This window comes from Charadrius vociferus, unplaced genomic scaffold, assembly GCF_000708025.1.
Source record: "Charadrius vociferus isolate BGI_N301 unplaced genomic scaffold, ASM70802v2 scaffold198, whole genome shotgun sequence".
Taxonomy (NCBI): Eukaryota; Metazoa; Chordata; class Aves; order Charadriiformes; family Charadriidae; genus Charadrius; species Charadrius vociferus.
This window is the reverse complement of record NW_009649951.1, coordinates 4165486-4183992: the sequence shown is the minus strand read 5'-3', so window position 1 is coordinate 4183992 and position 18507 is coordinate 4165486. Positions and strand designations below refer to the sequence as shown.

The 18507-nt window shown below is 41.8% G+C and overlaps 1 protein-coding gene across 1 annotated transcript in view; it reads right to left on the bottom strand.

The window, feature by feature from the left end:
- Positions 1–3305: 3305 nt before the first annotated feature.
- Positions 3306–18507, bottom strand: part of ADAMTSL1 (ADAMTS-like 1) — a 178734-nt gene continuing 163532 nt past the window's right edge. The window contains exons 24-29 of the mRNA XM_009891516.1: positions 13012–13212; positions 11763–11943; positions 9073–9280; positions 5959–6068; positions 4725–4945; positions 3306–3547 (exon numbers count right to left, since the gene is read on the bottom strand). Coding sequence (XP_009889818.1) covers positions 3441–3547; positions 4725–4945; positions 5959–6068; positions 9073–9280; positions 11763–11943; positions 13012–13212 — 1028 coding nt within the window. The 3' untranslated portion in view covers positions 3306–3440. The remainder of the gene's footprint in view (positions 3548–4724; positions 4946–5958; positions 6069–9072; positions 9281–11762; positions 11944–13011; positions 13213–18507) is intronic.

The window sequence follows — 18507 nt, the reverse complement described above, 5'->3', positions numbered from 1 at the left end:
CTGTTCATTTTACATCAACACCAGCTTCTATACTTGTTTTACTCGAATGACCAAATTCCTATTGTCTTCAGTACTGTTGGTTGGAAGTCTTAGGTCTGGTCTTTGGCTTGCATCTCTGTGTGTGTTTGTGTATGTGTGAGGTATTATTTACCTGCAGTGTAGGTGTCTAAAAAGCATATGCAGGAACATCATACTGGGGAAATTGCCAGTAAATCAGAGTAAAATCACTGTTGCCTTTTAGAAGAGACATTGCATCATCTGTTGGAAAAGAGCAACAGCAGAATGAGCTCGGTTTTCAAAACTTGATTTTGCCTTTGTTGAGGGAAAATGCTTTTGCTTTACTATGTTTTTTTTCTTCTTTTGCCCCCTCCCCCCCATAATTCTGACCATTACCAGGATTCCTTCTACATATACACTTGATGCTTCAAGGAGTTACAATCTCCATTGCTAAAGGCAGCAGCGACTTACAAGGAAAGACTAAAGTAATAGGGGTTGCTTCATGCCATAAGTTGCTGGGCAAAGTCACAAGATATCTTTGAGCACTCTTGCATAGAAAAATGATAGTATACTTTTAGTGATTTCCATGATCCTAGGACCAGTAGTGATGGCCTTATGCTTCTGCAAGAGTTAGAGGCAAGACATTAGCAAAAAAGAATGAAGCAAGGCAAATGAAGAATTAAAACAGATCTCCCACACAGCGCGCAGAATCTTAATGGTTGGAGACTTTTAAAAACAAGTTAAGACATCCTTTTTCCCCAAGGCAGGTAGATCATGTGTACTTTGTGTGACAACTGTGTGCTGTTATCATAATACAGAATAAGGACAGAGTACTCCAACAGCTTTGCTACGTTGTTTGGCTTTTGTTTTTAAGATTAATAAACAACATGTCAGACAGCAGTAGATAAATAAGTAACCTGCATTACTTGTACAAAAAGTTACATAAATACAAGTTTGCTGTTTTGTTTTCTTTTTAGAGAAGGAAAGCATCCTTTCATAAAATATCCAGCAATCCTTATCTTAACTGAGATGCTGCCAAGTCACAATTCAGAAGACAGACATGTGAAATTAAATCCATGCTGTGCAGAGACAACACAGTGGCCCCTCCAGATCTGATCCTTCGTGCTTATCCTATGCACAGTTACACAGCTACTATTCAATATGTGATCAGATGAATATGTTTTGCTATTAAAAAAATGAAAATAATTCCCCGTCCTGCTCTGTTAACTACTGTACTAGAAATATCCACCACATTGTCATCGTTATTATTATTATTGTTGTTAAGGAATTGTCCTTCATTCCATGCATAATTATAATTTCACAAGTTAAAAACATCATTCCTCATGTCATAGTTTATAAAGCACTCTGTGCACAGTGAAGCAGATCCCCAATTAAATGCAAATGCTATTAAAATTAAGAGAAATACACTATTACTGTTGATTTTAGAGGAACAAAGTTCTGGGGAGATTTAAAAAAAAAAAAACCCAAATAGTTTTATCTGGACAAAATAATGTACAATTATTAATATTGCACTTTTTGTACAAGAAATCCTAATAAATATACAGAAAAGATATACATTTACATACATAGAAAGACATTCTTCTTTTTTTAAATAAAAAGTTACACTGATGCTTAGCAACACTACTTCTTGAAGACCCATTTGTAGTAAGAGCATTCACTGCCACATGTGTTTTGAAGTAACCCAACTTGAGACGGTTCAATGTCATGAACCTGGCACTGACCTCAAAAGTGGACTCCCAGTTTTGCTGAAAAATCCACGTGTCATGGAAGCTGCAACACAGCAGTCCTTGAACAGCATTTCATTAACGTACGACAAGGCATGAGCCCCACTGGGGGTGACAGGAGAGGCACAGCCAAGCCTTTAATTTAGAGGTGGTCTTGAACCAAAGCCTCAGATTCAGATAGCTCTCTTAAAGCTTCACGATGCTCAAACTCCCTACTTTGCAGACTTCCTCTAATTTTAGGGCCCTATTCCAAGCAGAGAGTGCCCAGGAACTAAAGGGATGAAGCACTTCACTGGCTCAATAACCTCTGCAGCTGGCCAGGGGCAAGGACTGACAGACAGCATGCAAAGTCACGCCGTGGGTGCGATGTTTCAGCCTCACTTTTTAGATTGTGTCTTCAGGGTGTAACACATGAGCGTAAAAACATACTGCTTTATAGCACCTGTTTTGTTATGGCAGGCAGCTGGAGAGGAGCAAGTCTGCTAAAAATTACTGGCACTAGTCTTCTGGGGCTGATGCTGAATCCATTCTGTTTCTACAGAGTAGGAATAAACACAAGAAATCAGAATACAGCTCTTTTCTACTACTTGTCCAAATGGTTTGGCTGCCAGGAGAGAGGAACTTCATGTTAGCAGGATAGGAACACCCACTTTCTCAAGTTACTTTCCAAAACCCCAGGTCTGAAAGCACCTGAACTCTGGGAACTCATACTCCTCTCTTTTCCAAATAAGTGTTACTAGGATGAAGTATGTGAAGTAGCTCCTGTTACCACAGAAAATTGTTATCTTTCCTGCCTGTGCTCTCTACAGGACACCATTTGCAGGTTTGTACTACAGTCTGTCAATAGAAAATCATACTTTCTCTCCTTCTCCTGGATAGTAATTAACATCATCACCTCACCTCTGTGCTGAGGGTGGCCCTCCTATACCAAATCCTCCCTCAGAAGCACAACCTGGTAACATTTTCTGGTGTGTTTTAGACTCATGTTACACACCATTGTTCAACTTCCCCAGACACCAGATCCTCAAAGATCATAAGCACCTCCCACCAAAATCATTTGAAGCCCTGGCATGAGAAGGAGAAAGGGGTTTAAAAAGAAAAAAAAAAAAAAGGAATCTAATCTTGGATGTAACAAATAGGTTTATAAAGCAAAATCATATGCTTATATTCTCAAAGTAGTCTAAGGTAGATGAAGTATCTGTATACTGCATAGTTGAATGTTTAGTTTAGCTTTTTTTTTTTTTTCACCCTCCAGTACCCCATGACCTGTCAAGCTGATTATTTGTTTCATATTGTGGTGGTCCAATGTGATGCTAGGTTTTTACTCTGATCCACTTCCCCATCTGTCTCCTGGTGTATCCTCAGGCAGGTACATGGATTATGGGGCAGCCCCACTCCTCTCAGGCCCATTGCTGGTGGCATGGGGCTCACTGACTCTTTGTGGTCTACCCTCATGACCGTGTTTTGCTGCATTCTGTCTCCCAGATTCACAGAAGGGAAAACTTGTCAAGTCCCTTTACAACAATGATTTGGTAAAAGGTTTTCTTTTCTTTTTTTTTTTTTTTTTCCAAAGGGAAATAAATAAATAAAATGAAAAAAAGAATTCCATTCCATTTGTATTTTCTGTAAAAGTCCTTGCCTCAGTGAAGCAAAGGCTGTGATCCCCTTGTTCCTCCTCCATTTTCATTGCTGTTGTCTTCAAGCTTTTCCACAAGTCCCACAGCAGCGTGACTTGAACTGGGTGAGCTGGCAGAGTTTGAGCTGCTTCACTTTCTCACAGTACCTTGTGGTGTCTCTGCACTCCACTACCAAAGGGGAAACAAAAAGGAGAAATGGTAATGAAACAATGAAAGAGAGATTTCTTACCTGAAAACACTTCATGGGGTGGCCAAGAGGTGGACCAAGACAGCTTTGTGTTGGGAGGTCCCACTATGAACACAAGCTTGCCTTGCTGCAAAGATGGAGTGAGGACTTAAGCAGCCAAAGGCTCAAAGGAGAATGAGGTGGGCAGCCTTGGCTTTCAGAGCCTGGGAAAAGGGCTTCTGAGGTTGCTCCAACACTCTGGCAGTTTGTCATCTACCAGCATTTTAGGGAGACTCAAGAAGATTCATAACAGTTGTTAAACCAAAGATTAAATAGTAAATAAAACTGGAAACTTATTTTAACAGAGCATCTCAAAGGTGCTTTGGCCAACTTTTTGCATTTGAAGAGACAGTGTGTGGGAGTGCCCCCCCAGCTGCCCAGGTGTTGTGCTGTGCTTTTCACGTGTGTGTTGCAGAATGCAGCCCAGGGTGAAGATGTTAAGCCACTTTCTGAACTCCCCTAGGACTTAGGTCCTGGTATCATTTGGACAGTTTTTAAGGCCCACAGCCTCCTGCTTTTGAGCTCCAGATTGGAAAACTGTCCAGTATCGCTACAAGACCTTGGGTGTGTTGTTGCCTGAGGGACTCCAACTTTCCACGCTAAGGTTGGAAAGTTGATCATCAAAGAGCAGTTGTACAGCCCTCTCCAGTAATATTTTTAACACTTTAATATTTTAATATTTTTTTAATATTTGTAACTTTTCTAGTCCCTTGGCAGGCCCAATGAGTTGCTTGTCACCTGAAAGCAAGCAGCCTCTACTCCAGGAATTCCCATCATCAACCTACCCACTGGATTTATACTTACTGTATTTTAACTATAGCCAGCAGCCTGTGATTCCTGTTTTTCTGTCTGTACCATTAACGGAAAGTTGAGACTGCATCAGCCATTTCACATGCTATTAGCAAGGGGACATAATCTCAGCGTTAACACCATCGCCAACAAACCGCAATAGGCACCATCCTCCCTGGGGTGTTGAGTTTTGGACACTGCATTTTGCACATGCTGAGGCTGGAGGTTCCCCTGGACGCCCAGCTGCAAAGTACTGCATTTCTGAGAGACGGCTCTGCCTTCCTTCCTCCCCCCGGTGCCGCACTGCCTCCCCTCCTCTCAGCAACGTACCGTTTTCACAGGGCGTGATGTTGCAGCGCTGCCAGTTCACTGGCCGCGGCCTCCAGGAGCAGTGATGCTCCAGCACAGGTTTGTTGGTACGGACGTGCACACAGTCCACGCGCCGGGACTGGAAGCCATAGTTTCCACACGTAGCTGTGCAGACGGTCCACAGGCTGACCCTCCAGTGCACGCTGCAGACATCAGTCCAGCAGTTCTGGGTGCTCAAAGGCCTGTGGGCAGGAGGGAGGGAGGTGTGACCCATCACCATGATGCCCAGGGAGCAAGAACATGTTGCTCTGGGTGTCGTGCAAGTTCTGGGGACAGCAAGCCTTGCATATCCCAGATGTAATTTGCTCAGAGTACCGTATGGGTCGTGTCTTCAATGGTAACTCCATAGTGGAGGTAACTCCAGAGCACTGAAAGGCAGTTTGTAACTGCACTCAGGGACCAGAACTTCAGTGGGTGCACAGTAGTATAGCTCTACTGGAGCTAAATGACCATTTGAACTATTTGAGCATTTGGCCAAAATGTCCCCTCCATGAAGTGCCAAGACAGAGGTCCACAGAAAAGATGCAATGAGTGAAGTGGTGATCTGTAAGACCCATCAGGGTTCTGCCACTTTTTTATGGCTTTACAGCCAGTGGGGACAAAACTGATTCTCTGAAACCCTCCTTTTCCCTTCAGGACAGTCTCACAGAAGATGCATAGGCACACTTGGTTCCCACCAGTGTGGGAAACCACCCAATATCGACACAGATATTGAAAATACGTGAGTGGGAGCCAAAGAGCCAATTATATTAATTTTCAGTCATGATCAGGCATGATTTACATACCTAAGTCTCATGTAAAGAAAATATGTCTTTACAATGTTGACAGTGGAATTTATCTGCAGGAAAACGAAAGCTGTGGAGTACCTTTTTTCCCCAGTTAGACCCTGTGTTTAAATAAGGGAGAAGGAGACTGGCAGCTTAAGAAGAGATAGCCCAGCCTTTCATTCAGGGTTTGGCATGCCTAGAAGACTTTCCAGTTGTCGGCCAGCTAGTATTTTTTTTCTGGGGCTCATAGGAACAAACAGTGAATGCTGGGCTTAAGCCTGGTGAGATTTGTACCATGTAACAGTATGGGTTGCTGCATGACCTCTTTGTTATATAGGGGAAACCTAGAAGTTGTCAGTTAAGACACTAATCCGTTCAACATCTCTACAAAGGGTAGTGGTTTCAGACATAAGAGATTCCTGCCCTACCTTGGTAAGGCACTGCATTGATCTGATGACACAGAAGTCCCATCTTTGGTCTGGCAAAATATCTGTCTGTGCTGTACACCCAGTCGTGGTCCAATGCAAGGCCCGTTGCACTGTGAACACAGAAAAATCACCTAAGGGGGGTAAAAGGCAGGACACGTTCCCCTTCCACAAGACTGCTAGTGAAATAAAGTGCATACTGCCGTGCAGTGACTGTTGGGCTTTTGAGCACTTCCTGCAGATCTGTGGGCTTTGAAGGCTAAGCACGCAGTCATCTTCTCCTCCAGCAGCATTAAAACTGCATTTCTATATCTGCTCTGTAGATTCATTACCTCTCCTTTTCAATAGTTCAATCTTAAATACATCTGTTAAGGCGAATAAACTGCTCTCATGTCATTAGCCAAGAGCCTATGAACCATACAGGAAATCTCAATACATTCCTTTTATTGTGCATTTTGCAGCTTGTTCTATCAAAATTTATGGGCAAATAGTTAATAACCAAGAACACATTGAACCAAGAGCATATTTCACTCCATTTAATAATTTAAAAGCATTGCAGGACAATAAACAAAAAGCAGCAACCGTGACAAGCACAGCAGATCTGCAAGCTTGCTCCAGTACTGAGGTGTTCCTAACCTATTCAAACTTATCAATCTCATGCTTACTGTTTAACTCTTCTAATCCTCTCCTTCAATTAAATCATAATTAGCTATAGGTATGAAGCATGTATTTTTGTTCTTTTAAAGTTATATCAACTGCTAGGAAAAAATTTGTTTTTCTAAATATCTGGAAATTGTACTCGGGAACAGACTAAGGGTTGAAGAAAGGGACCTTAGTGTGAGGGAGGAAATTTTGCCAGGGGAGGGCTGCTGATCGATCCCTCTGCCCCCTCCATGCCCCCTTCAGTAGGAGCCCTATTTCACACTGCCATGCACTCTTCACATAATACTCCCTTCCTGCTGTGATTTCTTCCCTCCCTGACAACCGGGAGAGAGAAACAGTGACTGCCAGCTTCCCAGTTGCTCCCCATCAATCCCCTCATTGAGCAAGGCGGATGGAAATGTTGTTTGTTGAAGTACGTGGAGCACTTCTGGGATACCTCCAGGGGCGAGCAGTCCTCAACACCAACAAGCCTGAGTCACTAGTTTTAAACCACTATGGAATTACACAGAGGACATCAAAATGCCACTAACGTTAAATGAAGGAATGGAGTTCATTCTGGAGGTAGGAGTAGAGTAGATAGTCCATTTATTTTCTCTCTGAGTTGGGAAATTTGGTCACTACACCTGGGCAACAGGGAGCTGATAGCCCATGATATTACTGAGAAAGTCACTGATCTGCTGAGCCAGTGATGTGTACCTGACTGTAATTAGATAACAATCTTCTGGCTTGGAGACTGAGCTGTATAGAATCATGTGGGACTTGTTTTTTTTTTTTTTTTAAGCCAGGTAGAAGAAATATTATATTATAATGCGCAGCGGTTAGGTCTAACAAATTAATTCAGACCTCTTTGATTGTCTCAGCTGGGTATGAAGTCATGGGGAACAATATAGCCCATAATGATCTACAAAATAAGGATGAGGTAACTGTTTTTTTGCAAGGATAATCCAGTCCTTAGCTGGAATCCCACAGGGAGTGAAAATCTGCTTCTTTCATATAAAAGAATAATTGTGAGCTTTACTCATAAATGTAATACAATAACTCAATGACCTTTCATGAGAGAAATTTCCAAAATACAAAGGCAAGAGTTAAATGAAGTTGTTTTCAAGTAGCGAACAAGTTCTAGTAGCTGAAGACACCTTTTACTAACCATCATCGTGAAAAAACCTGATGCAGTGCAATGCATTTTGCATATTACCTCCAGCAAATACAGAATGTATGTGGTTATTAATAACAAGCTATTGTATTACTCTAACCTCTAATACAATGAGATAGCATTTGCCATTTTTTTCAAACTGACTTACCACATGCTAATTAGGAAAGGAGGCAAAATATTTCATGATAGCTCACTATATGTCAAGACTGGTAGTTATTACTCTAGGTAATTAATTTCTTAGCCTCTTCTTGCATGGTAACAAGCCTCACTTCTATGCGTTTACTTGACTCATAATTTCAATTATATATATAAGTACTTTGGTTTTGTCAAACTGCTTTTTCTTTTTCCCTTTGAAAATGTTTATTTCACCAAAAGTGATATTAAAGTAGTATTGGTACCTGGCTTTAACCTCTGGCAAAACTGGTTGTGGTTTTAACCCTGTCTCTCATTCACCCCAGAATGCTATACCTCCACGTGAATCACCACTCTGGAGATCTTTGGGCTAAAATTGGTGAGTCTCTACCATTAAATCTGGACTGTAGTGGACTCATCAACCTTCACATATAGCTCAGTCAGTGTCTTTTCAGGAAATCTCATCGCTTACAGAGAGACAAAGATAAAACTCTTCTGTGGATTCCCACAATAAAGTGATTTAACTCTAAATACTTGGAACATTTGGTATTTATGGAGTGAAGCTTTTTAACATCTGATCATTGCATGAAGCTGCAAGGAAAGAATTTGAAGATCTGCAAAACAGCATGAAGTAGTCTGAAAATGCTTTTAGCCCTTCATTATGCTTTTCGTCATGAAGCAAAATAAAGAAAGCTCCCACTTTTCAGCATTCTCATGTGACACCATCAACTTTGTAAAACTGGGTTATTTCACAATCCACCTGCCCCAAACCTAACACCATCATCAGTCCTGACTCCTGAGAGCCATAACTGAAACACATTCACTGGGTGGTTAGGGCAATTAAGACTTGGAGAAGGCTACTTCCCAGATGTGCCACCTGTCACTATAAAGAGGAGCTGCAGACCTTTCCACTGGGGACGATACAGGGGTCTGCTGTAAAAGTCCTGTTCACAAGCAGCATTTCTAGGGACTGTGCGAAGCTACAGAAATTCAAGCATGCAGTGTATCAAACATGGAGTTGAAAGAGCTGATCAAATTAGTTGCCTCCTCAAAACCCGCAGACTATAACCTAAAGATACCAGGGTGCAAAATCACTCCTCTCATTTTCTGTGACTTTTTTTCTAGCCCACACTGTGAGGCTGTCCTTGGACTGCTGGCTTGTCCCTTACCTGGCCCCAGGAGGAGGCCACCCACTCAACACAGGGCTGCCTGTTACAGTTCTGCGTGTCCACAGGGCGCTTGGACACTTGGGCACAAGCCTCGTTCGACATTGGGACAGAGCTGCCTTTCGCTGTCAGACGCTGACATGTCACTCGCCGTGTCTGGATGCCTCCACCGCAGCTCCGTGTGCAAGGAGACCACGATGTTACCATCCATCTGTGAGAGAAAGGCAAACAGGTCAGGGAGCTGATACGTGCCACCATCTGCAGGATCACTGGTGTCAACAGGTCTTTATGTATTGGATCAAAAAAAGCAACAATAGCTTCATTTATTTAGGGTGCAATCCTGGAAGGTGCTAAGTGCCTCAGCCTCCCATAGTAGCCACTGAAAACCGCTCAGAGGATGACAGCTGAGAAAAGAGCACATTTTTTTTACTTATCTTTCTCAAGGTTCTTTGGCCCCAGAATTAATTTTCTAGCCTTTAAGGCTGTTTTTTAAAGGCTTTGCAAATATTTCTAGCCCAGGCACAGGGGTCAGGCATGGCACACCACTGTGCCACAGAGGCCTCGATCACAGGTTACAGTCACAATGTCAGCAATGACTAGCCCATTTATGCCCGTTAGTAGGGAAAACTATCTGCCTAAAGTTGCTGGAGTAGTTCACAGGCCACTTGGAGCTTGCTGCTGACAGAATAGCCAAAATCTGCTGGGTCCTGCTGGTGTCTGCTTGCTCTGTTACGCCCCTGACAGCTGGGATAATCCAGAAAAGCCTGAAGGTTGCTCAGGAACGGGGCCAGTGCATAGACAGCCCAGGACAAAGGACACCTTTCTTCTTTCCTCTTGAGCTCAGACCATGCATTCACCAGTTGAGGCTGAGGCTCTGAACCCATAGCAGTTTGCTTCATTAAGTTTCAGGATACTCGGCAGGATTTGTGTGTTACTGGGAGAAAAACAGTGCCTATCACGTCTCTCATCAGCAGTGTTTATGATTACTTTACAAAATAGGCAATAAGCATTCTCCAGTCCCATAGAGAGGCATCCATGGCTATTTCTGTCTTCTGCGGGTGATTAACTCCCATGGTACAGAAACAAGTATATGAACAAATAAACTCCCAACACAGAAAACAAAACCACTGCAACGTTCTTTCATGCAGTTTGGTGAGGTTGAATCTGAAGTTTCCGCAGCCCTCGTAAAGCTCTGCTCTGCATTTCAATCAACTTTTATTTCCAAGCTTACATCTCAGCAGTTTCTCAGGAGCTAAGGGAGGATTGTGGGTTGCGTTACAGTTCAGGGAAGGTATAAAAAGACATAAACCATTCCCACAGAATTTATTGCCATCACCAAGGAAAACTGCTGCTAATGAGCGTGTTTCATATTTCAACAAATCTCTTTTGGTTTCCTTCTTATGACTCAGCTGGCAACTCAGAAAACATTTGCCTGCAAAGAGGGGTAGGAATATATTTTAAAAGGTAATTAAACAGAACCATGCCATATACCCAAGACACAGCAATGGTGGTAAATCTGGCTGCTTACTTCTCATCAGGTTGCTTAGCACCTCTCCTTGCCTCAGCTTAGACTTAGACTTTTTTAATACAAGTCCCAAATCACTGTTGAATGAGAGAAGTTGTACTAAATTTCTCTTGAGATCCTGACTACTTCTAAGTGCTTGTGTACTGAAACATACCATGTCCACAGTGGAAATAAGGGAGAGGAGGGAGTAAAAACCCAGAAAAATATGGAAAAGCAAGTTTACACATCTCAGCTAAGGAGCCACTCAATTGCAGAAAGAGGACAATTTTGACATGGGGGGAGTACAACACTGCACTGACTCTCTGGATGGGCACTCAGGATGTATTCTTCTTTGCACCAAAGAGTATCAAAGAAGGAAAGTGTTTTGTGTGGGGAGGAAGCAGCAGAGGCAGGCTTAAATGTAGTCAGAAGTCTTTCAAGCTATCCTGCCTCTGCTGTATTTAACAGTAACTGAAAAACAAGGGATTACTGGGGCAGAGAGCTACAGTCCCAAGGAAACCACAAGCTAGCAATCTCCAAAAGGAGGCAGAACTCAGTCTGACCTGCCTTTATGCCCACCAGATTTGATGGGATGTGCCCATTTTACAAAAGACATTTCCACTCTGCTAGGGGAATTCTTTGCAGCTGCAGCTACAGTCCTGCCCTCACTGATGTTCAGGCAACACAGGAACTCACAATAAAACCCCAAAACAGCTGCTAAACCTAGCTTCATGTCTGTCACATTGTTGCGATAAACTGGTATGAAGCGATGTAGAACACAAAGAAAGATATGACCCTACAGTTCTTGGCTGATGAAACTCCTGAATGTACAGACCTCACAACAGGCATGATATTTGCATCCAACATAGGGTGCGGCTAGAATCACCCAAGACAACTCAAGCTGTGAACTTTGCTAACAAAGAGTAGGCAATAGCCTCTCTATTATTTTCTAACCTAAATACTGAAGGAGTAAACTCTCTTTCTACCAGAAAGTCTACTGTCAATGTTTTCCACAAATTTTGCTACAAATTCCCAACTGTCTAGATTAAGCACTCATAAATCCCCTTTTAGCCATGACTTTTCTCCAGACAGGCACCAGAGGAGCTGCAATGGCATGATGTCCAGTACAAAGAACTCTTCAAGCACATCTTAAAAGCATGTATGACATTTTAACATGAGACAGACGAACCGTGAAGGGCAGTCTCTCCTGTTGCATGCAATGGGCTGAAGGGCCGGTTTGGGCTTCTCTTTGCAGAGGGATATGTTGACTTCGGCCCCATCCAGTAAGCACCTCAGCTGGGGCAGCTGCACCCCTTTGTGGCCGCAGGACGTTGAACAAGCCATCAGCTTGTCCACTGACCACTGGAATTCTGCCAAAAAGTGTGGGAGAGACATGTTAACACTCAAAACCTGCCAACCCTTAGAAAAGAAGGCGTCAGACATCTTCTCCAGGATGAAATATTTGGTTGCGATGTCTCATGTGAAGGGGAGTTACCTACGCCTACAAGGCACCAGGCAATGAACAAAGAAGGAACAGGATTCCAGATAATAAACTGTTGACTATCTTTGGTGTAACAAATCCAATTTTTTGGTGCAACAAATCCAGTTTTTTGGTGCTTAGAAGCATTGGGCATGGAAAGTGAATGACATGATAGAGCAGTTAAGGCAGATGCCAATGGTGTAGGAAATCACATCTGTATTTTTAAAGGGGTGTGGTTTAGAGAAGATGTGGTTAACTGCAATTACCAGCAGTATCTATGATTCTATGATCCTACAACAGTGTGTTTCTCACCAGGTAGAACATACAGATTATCCATCCTGAAGATGAATGGGGGAGTCACAAGACACTTAAAGTTTTACGGCAAAATTTAAGGAAAAGTTAAATTCTTCTCCACTCCATCCCTGACAACTGGAACAATGAAAGCCGCATATTCTGTTCCAACCCATCTGCACTGCTCTGTTCTCTGTGGCTTTGTCACCTTCAGCTTATTTCTAGGGTAAACATAACACTTGCAGCATTTTTACAAGTGAAGGGTTTTCAAGCAAGAAAAGACTGTGAAACACTGACTTTAGCAGATTTACAGAGGGGCTTCTAATTTTAGTGGTTCAAAGTGTGACACTTCTGTCTTGAATTTCTGGACAAGAAAATTATCCAGACTCAACAAGCCCAAGTATAGCTTGAATCAGTAAGGTGTGGTTTAGGCTCAACAGCCCAGAAATATCAGGTGTCATTTTGGTAAAGTAAAACCTAAGACATTGCAAGGTACATGGTAGTCCTGCAAATCTATGTCCATGGCTGAAAACCACCAAACCATCTATTTCCTGCTGCGCGTGTCAGTCCTGGCTTCACAGAGGAGAAATCCAGGATGAGAAAGGCAGTGCAGGGAAGTCCATGGGAACAGCTTCACAGGGCAGCAGGACTGACACTGGAAAGTTACCTTGTATAGCCAGGGACGTTTTTTGTGTGAGGGAGCCAGCCTCGTTCTGAGCAAGGCAGCTGAATTCACCATCAGGAGCATCACTGACGTTGAGTATCTGAAGAATCCGGCCCGCTGCCAGAAGGCGATGCCGCAGACTGAGAGGCTCGCCAGAGTAAAGCCAGGTGATGTTTGGAGTTGGATGACCATCCACAGCACAACCTAAAAACCAGGGATGTGAAAGAAATGTGCTGAGTACTGAACTTGCTGCAAAATTACATCATTTGAAGTGGTCAAAATTATAGGATAAATATTGGGCCTCTCACTGGCGCAGTGATTACACGGGTCTTTGCTGTGTCCCCTGCTGCTGGCAAGCCTTGCCAGCATCCACGGTGGGGAAGGGTGAGGGCTGGATAAAGCTGCCCCTCGGGGCTGGTCCACTCTGTGTGAAATAGGTACTACAGAGAGCTAGGGCTCCCCAGCGGAACGTGAGTGATGCACACAGTGGGCTCTGCAGTTGCAACGACAATGTTTCACTGGCAAAGAACTAGTTAATGCAGCTAAATATTGAAAAAGAAGGAAAAAAGGGAAGAAAATGGCAGAATGAGAGAGTGCACACTGCTCACAGGGGTCTCCCCTCTTCCTTTTTTCCACTCTTACCTATCAGGTTAAGAAGTCTTTGCTTTTTGTTTTAATTTCTTCAACAAGGTCCAGTGCAGTTTTGCCCTTGCTTGTTCTCTCCTCAGCACTCAATTCCTGACCACAAAGACAGCTTGCTTTGCTGCTCAGTCCTTTTTCCTATTTTTGTAAGCTCTCTATTGATTCCTGCTATGTTTCATTTTACATTATTCCGTTTGTCCCGAGTACTGAGATGTTTTTTCCTACTGTTGTGCTGGAAAACAACTCATCCAATTTCCAAGATACTCATTCTCAAGTAAATGAATGCTGTGAAAGATTTTAGCCTCACAGGTTTAAGGCTGCCTAAGTTAAAACCAACAGAAAACAATGAAATATACAGGAAATTGACAAACTTAACATTAAGTGGCTGTATGACTTCTGCCTAAATTCTAATTTTTTATAGTTTTCTTGTCCTTTAAGATACTTGTGTGGACTTTCCACAGGTCATCATATAGCTGTGACAACTGACAAAGACATGCTGTGAGCTGGGTTTTACTGTTTGCATTTACAAACAGTCTGCACAGGACAAATGAAGAAAGCATAAAGGTCAGTTCGATGTTAAGTGCAGAGGAACTGAAATCGACCTCAGTGTGTAAATGGTCCTAGTTTGTGCCTGTTTTTCTTTAAAAATTTTATTGTCAGGCAAAACAAGGTATTATTCCTAGTACTGACTATTATACTTGCCTTACATACAATTTCTTCTTCCAAAATGTACATATAAACCATTAGCCAAAGGAACAGCCCGTAGTCAATAATATGAGGGGAAAACCCCAAACGTTATTCCCTAGGTATGTTCTACCAGTGAGTAATTATTACTTTTTTTAACATTTAAAAATAAATCTTTACTAACACTTATGAGACTCATGTAATGGATACTCCTCATTTGTGTATGCAGAACAAGCATCAATCACGTTTCACAAGTGACATTTCCTATATGTTTCCCACGTGTATGAATGCATAAACTGTGGGATAATGTTTTATGCATATTAAGTGAGAACCAGAGGACAATGAAAAAACCATATCCATTAATATTCCCTTCTCATCTCCCAGGAATAATTTTAATACCATTTAATGCAGATTACCAACACCTATTCTCTATTTCCTCCCATTCCTGTGGATATTGCTTTATCCTTCCAAAGCTCAACACCTGTAACTGTAACGCGTGAGAAGGAAAAACTGGTTTTGTTTCCAGACAGTGGAGCTTTAGTGCATCAGAACCCTTGGGAAGGCAAGGAGGGAACATTTCTTTCTGACTGTTTCTGAGCAGTGAAAGCTCTGGCATGAGAGGACCCTTCTCCTTCAGTCCTTAAGTAGAGAAAGAAAATACTGCCTTCAGCCTCCTTTGCAAAGTCTACTGTGATTTTGAATTCATTGAAAGCCAGGATGAGTCACAGATGTGCACAAGATGGAGTTACAAACAAAAATCTAATAGAAATTACATCTTTTTGTGGGGAAAATGTTAATATTTTAAGGGTAACAAGGGGGTATTTGGAAAAGGAAGACCAATGTTTCACAACAATTCTAATAATTTCTTGAGAGGAAAGAAAAAATGCACAGTGCAGGACAAATTCAGCTCCCCAGTATACCTCTCCAACACCTTCTGCATGACTGTAGCTGCAGAAAGACTCTGGGCTACTGTGCTAATCCTAAGAGAACAAAATATGAAGCATGCATCACTCTTTCACTTGCAGACTCGAATGACAGAAAAAAACAAGTGCAAAGGCTGTTGATTTTGGGATTCTTTTCCTTAGTGGCCTGATACCTTAGATCAGTAGAACTGTATGGGAAGCAATGGTCAAAATGTCCAATAAATTTTGCAAGTACTAAATACAGTTTGTAATACAAGTAAAAAAAATTATAGCATTGCATTTAAAAAAGATATCTATTCTTAAATTATAGATTATTTTCATGCATTCATATTTGTCTAACAAAGAGCTCTCTAATTTACTATTGACCTGCTGATTAATCCCAGGCAATATGTCTAATATTTATTAAAGGTGGAATCTGAGTGAAGACTTCAGGTCAAGACGAAGCAGTTTCTTTGAGATTTCTTTAAACAAAATAGTTGTACACTCTGAGCTCACCAAACTACTGAGCTTTCCAACGGCAGCCCTGAAGCTGCTGTGCCGTAGGAGGTAAGCTCACCTTTTCCACTCTCCTGGCAGCTAACCACGGCATAAGAAGGTGCTTGCTGTCTTACCTGACGCCAAGCCATGTGCCAGCAGTGAAGCTGGAAGTCAAACTCTTGCCTTCTTAGTCTCAGGCCAACACTTTCATCTTTGGAAATGATTTCCTATTTAAGAGATAGGTCTGGGTCCCACAGCCTGGATATAAACCACACACCGTGGTATGCAGTTTGGATCCATCGGTATTAATGTTCAGCTGCATGCTTGTACCTTAAAGTGCAGTTTTACAGCCTAGCTATTCATCAGTGATCACTCCTTGCAAAATAGGCAAATGTTTGTGCTGCATTAGTTCAAAATACTTTGAATCAACAAAAAAAGAATTCTGAGTTTGAAAAAAAGTAATCATCCCAATTGGTTAGGGACTGCACGTTTCAGAGCATCACAAAGTACAATAAATCTAGCATGGAAAGTTCACAGAAAACTTCAGCTAGACTTACAAACCAGAAGGCCCCTGCCTCACAGACATGCCTATCCAAACATAAAATTGGGAGATGAAAGATGATTGCTGACTATTATCTGAAACTCTTGGTAAAGGAGGAAAGAAGGGATTTGGCAGCAGAATTATGAAGTATATTAAAACTGAAATAAAGCAAGCTAAAAAAAAATTATTCTGTGATTCTGTACATATTTTACTGAACTCTGACAGAACAGTGTGGGAGACCATAATACACTGTGTTAAAGCGATAAATATAACGCATCTATAGGACCTGAAACCTGACAGTATTTCCACTGTAATCTCTACATTCAATGTGTTAAAGTATACTTTCAAAAGAGAAACAAGATTAAGGATGAAATGAAGAACAAAATGCTTGGAACAGAATCTGGAGAAGCCACAGATAAAACCGTGTTCACGCTATGTAGGTGAGTTTAATCTGGCACAGAGAAATAATTCCCCAGTTTCCCGATTTTCACCTTAGGTGACTGAAATGAGAAATGCATGTTAAACCTAAAACGGATTTAAATTTAATTCCATCCTGTATCTAACATAAGGAAGAAAAATTGACAGGAAGTATTCAGCTTTTTGAAATGCTATCAAACCAAATGAAGGCAGGTAAGATCATACCTGAAAGTCATGTTTATGTAAAACCCATTTTGTTGAAATGGTGAAAGTAAAACACAAGCCTTTATAGCTTGTCTTATGGGGAAAGATTTTTCAAAATAGTACAAAGTGTAATTTTAAACAGACACTTAACTGAGGGTGTTATGCAAATTACTTCTCAGTGCTTTCATACACTGAATGAAATAAAACTTATAAAAGGTAATGTGATCCTGAAAATCCCCCAAAGAAAGAATTAATGTTAATGTAAGTATAACCTTTATGTTTAATAGTTTAAAGGATGTCAAATGAGCATGAATTTATGCTAGACAAGGAAAGCTATGTATTTAGGAATTCTTGAAATAGGCCAATTCAGCTACTGACAGTAGGTTTTTTTTTTAAAAAAAAAGGTATTTTAAATAACTATTTATGGCTCCAAAGGAGCACTTGAAAGTTACTATACTAAACATGCAACATGGTTTTTAAACAGTTCTCAAAGCACCTAAACTGGCTACCCAATGCCGCACACGTTGTTGTTACTAGATATCATTTACATAGCATTGTAAATTTACACCGTATTCAACAAAAATTGAGTTAGGCCCATTCCTTGCCCCAGAGAGGCTGTAAAAAATGTTCCCAAACATACAGCCACATGGAGGGACCATTAAAAATGCAAGGGAATTTTCAAGCTCTGTTAGTAATACTGTTTTCTAAAAATGACTCTGACAACGGGAATCCTACACACTGAGAACCTTGTGTTAATAAGGATTGGGCTGAAAACAATCACCAATGGCAAATCATGAAACCAAAGCCTGCAATAATGGATATAGCATGCTCAAATGACCACCTGAGCTAACTTCGACAGGTTTATTCAGTGAGTGACAAAGATAGAAAAGGAGTACCCTTCTGTATAAACTTCTCCAACTTTGCTACAACTCCAGGTTAACTGTACAAGTGCATTTATGGAGGACAAATAACACGCAAAGGAGGTGGGTGGAGCAAGCACTGAACAACCGTTCAGCACAAGGAGTTCAGCAAAAGACAGAGGACGGGCTAGGGCGCAATGCCATTACCAGCCCAAGTTGCAAAGGTCAGTGTTGCTGTAGACGCCTTTTCATATTACTTAAGCCGGTATAAACTTGCTACATCCTGAGATATCAGCAGCTCAGGAAACTTCCTATGGAGCAAGGAAAATAACAAACACAGAGCAGAGGAGGTGGAGAGCAGAGAGGTGCAGGAAAGCCAGTGCTGCTTGCTCCAGAGAAGCTGTAACTTCTGTCCTATTAACAAAATGCTTTAGTTGTTTGGGAGAGGTTTTGAGAATCCACATGGGGTAAAGCTGAAGCTGTGCAAAAGGCTGAAAGATCTTTTATATGAAGGAGCTGGCAGAACGACAGGCCTCCAGACTGGGATACCCATGGCAAGTTTGATACCCCTAGTTTTTCACCAGAACTTGCCTCAGTGAAGCTCCGCATCATTTACATCTACATTAGAACAGAACCTAGGCCGGTGATGCAGGAAAAGCTTAGAGACACAAGTTCAAGGGCTGCAGCCCTTACTGCAAAATTAAAATAACACAGATGTTGCCCCGGAGGCCACTGATATTTTATGTGGCAG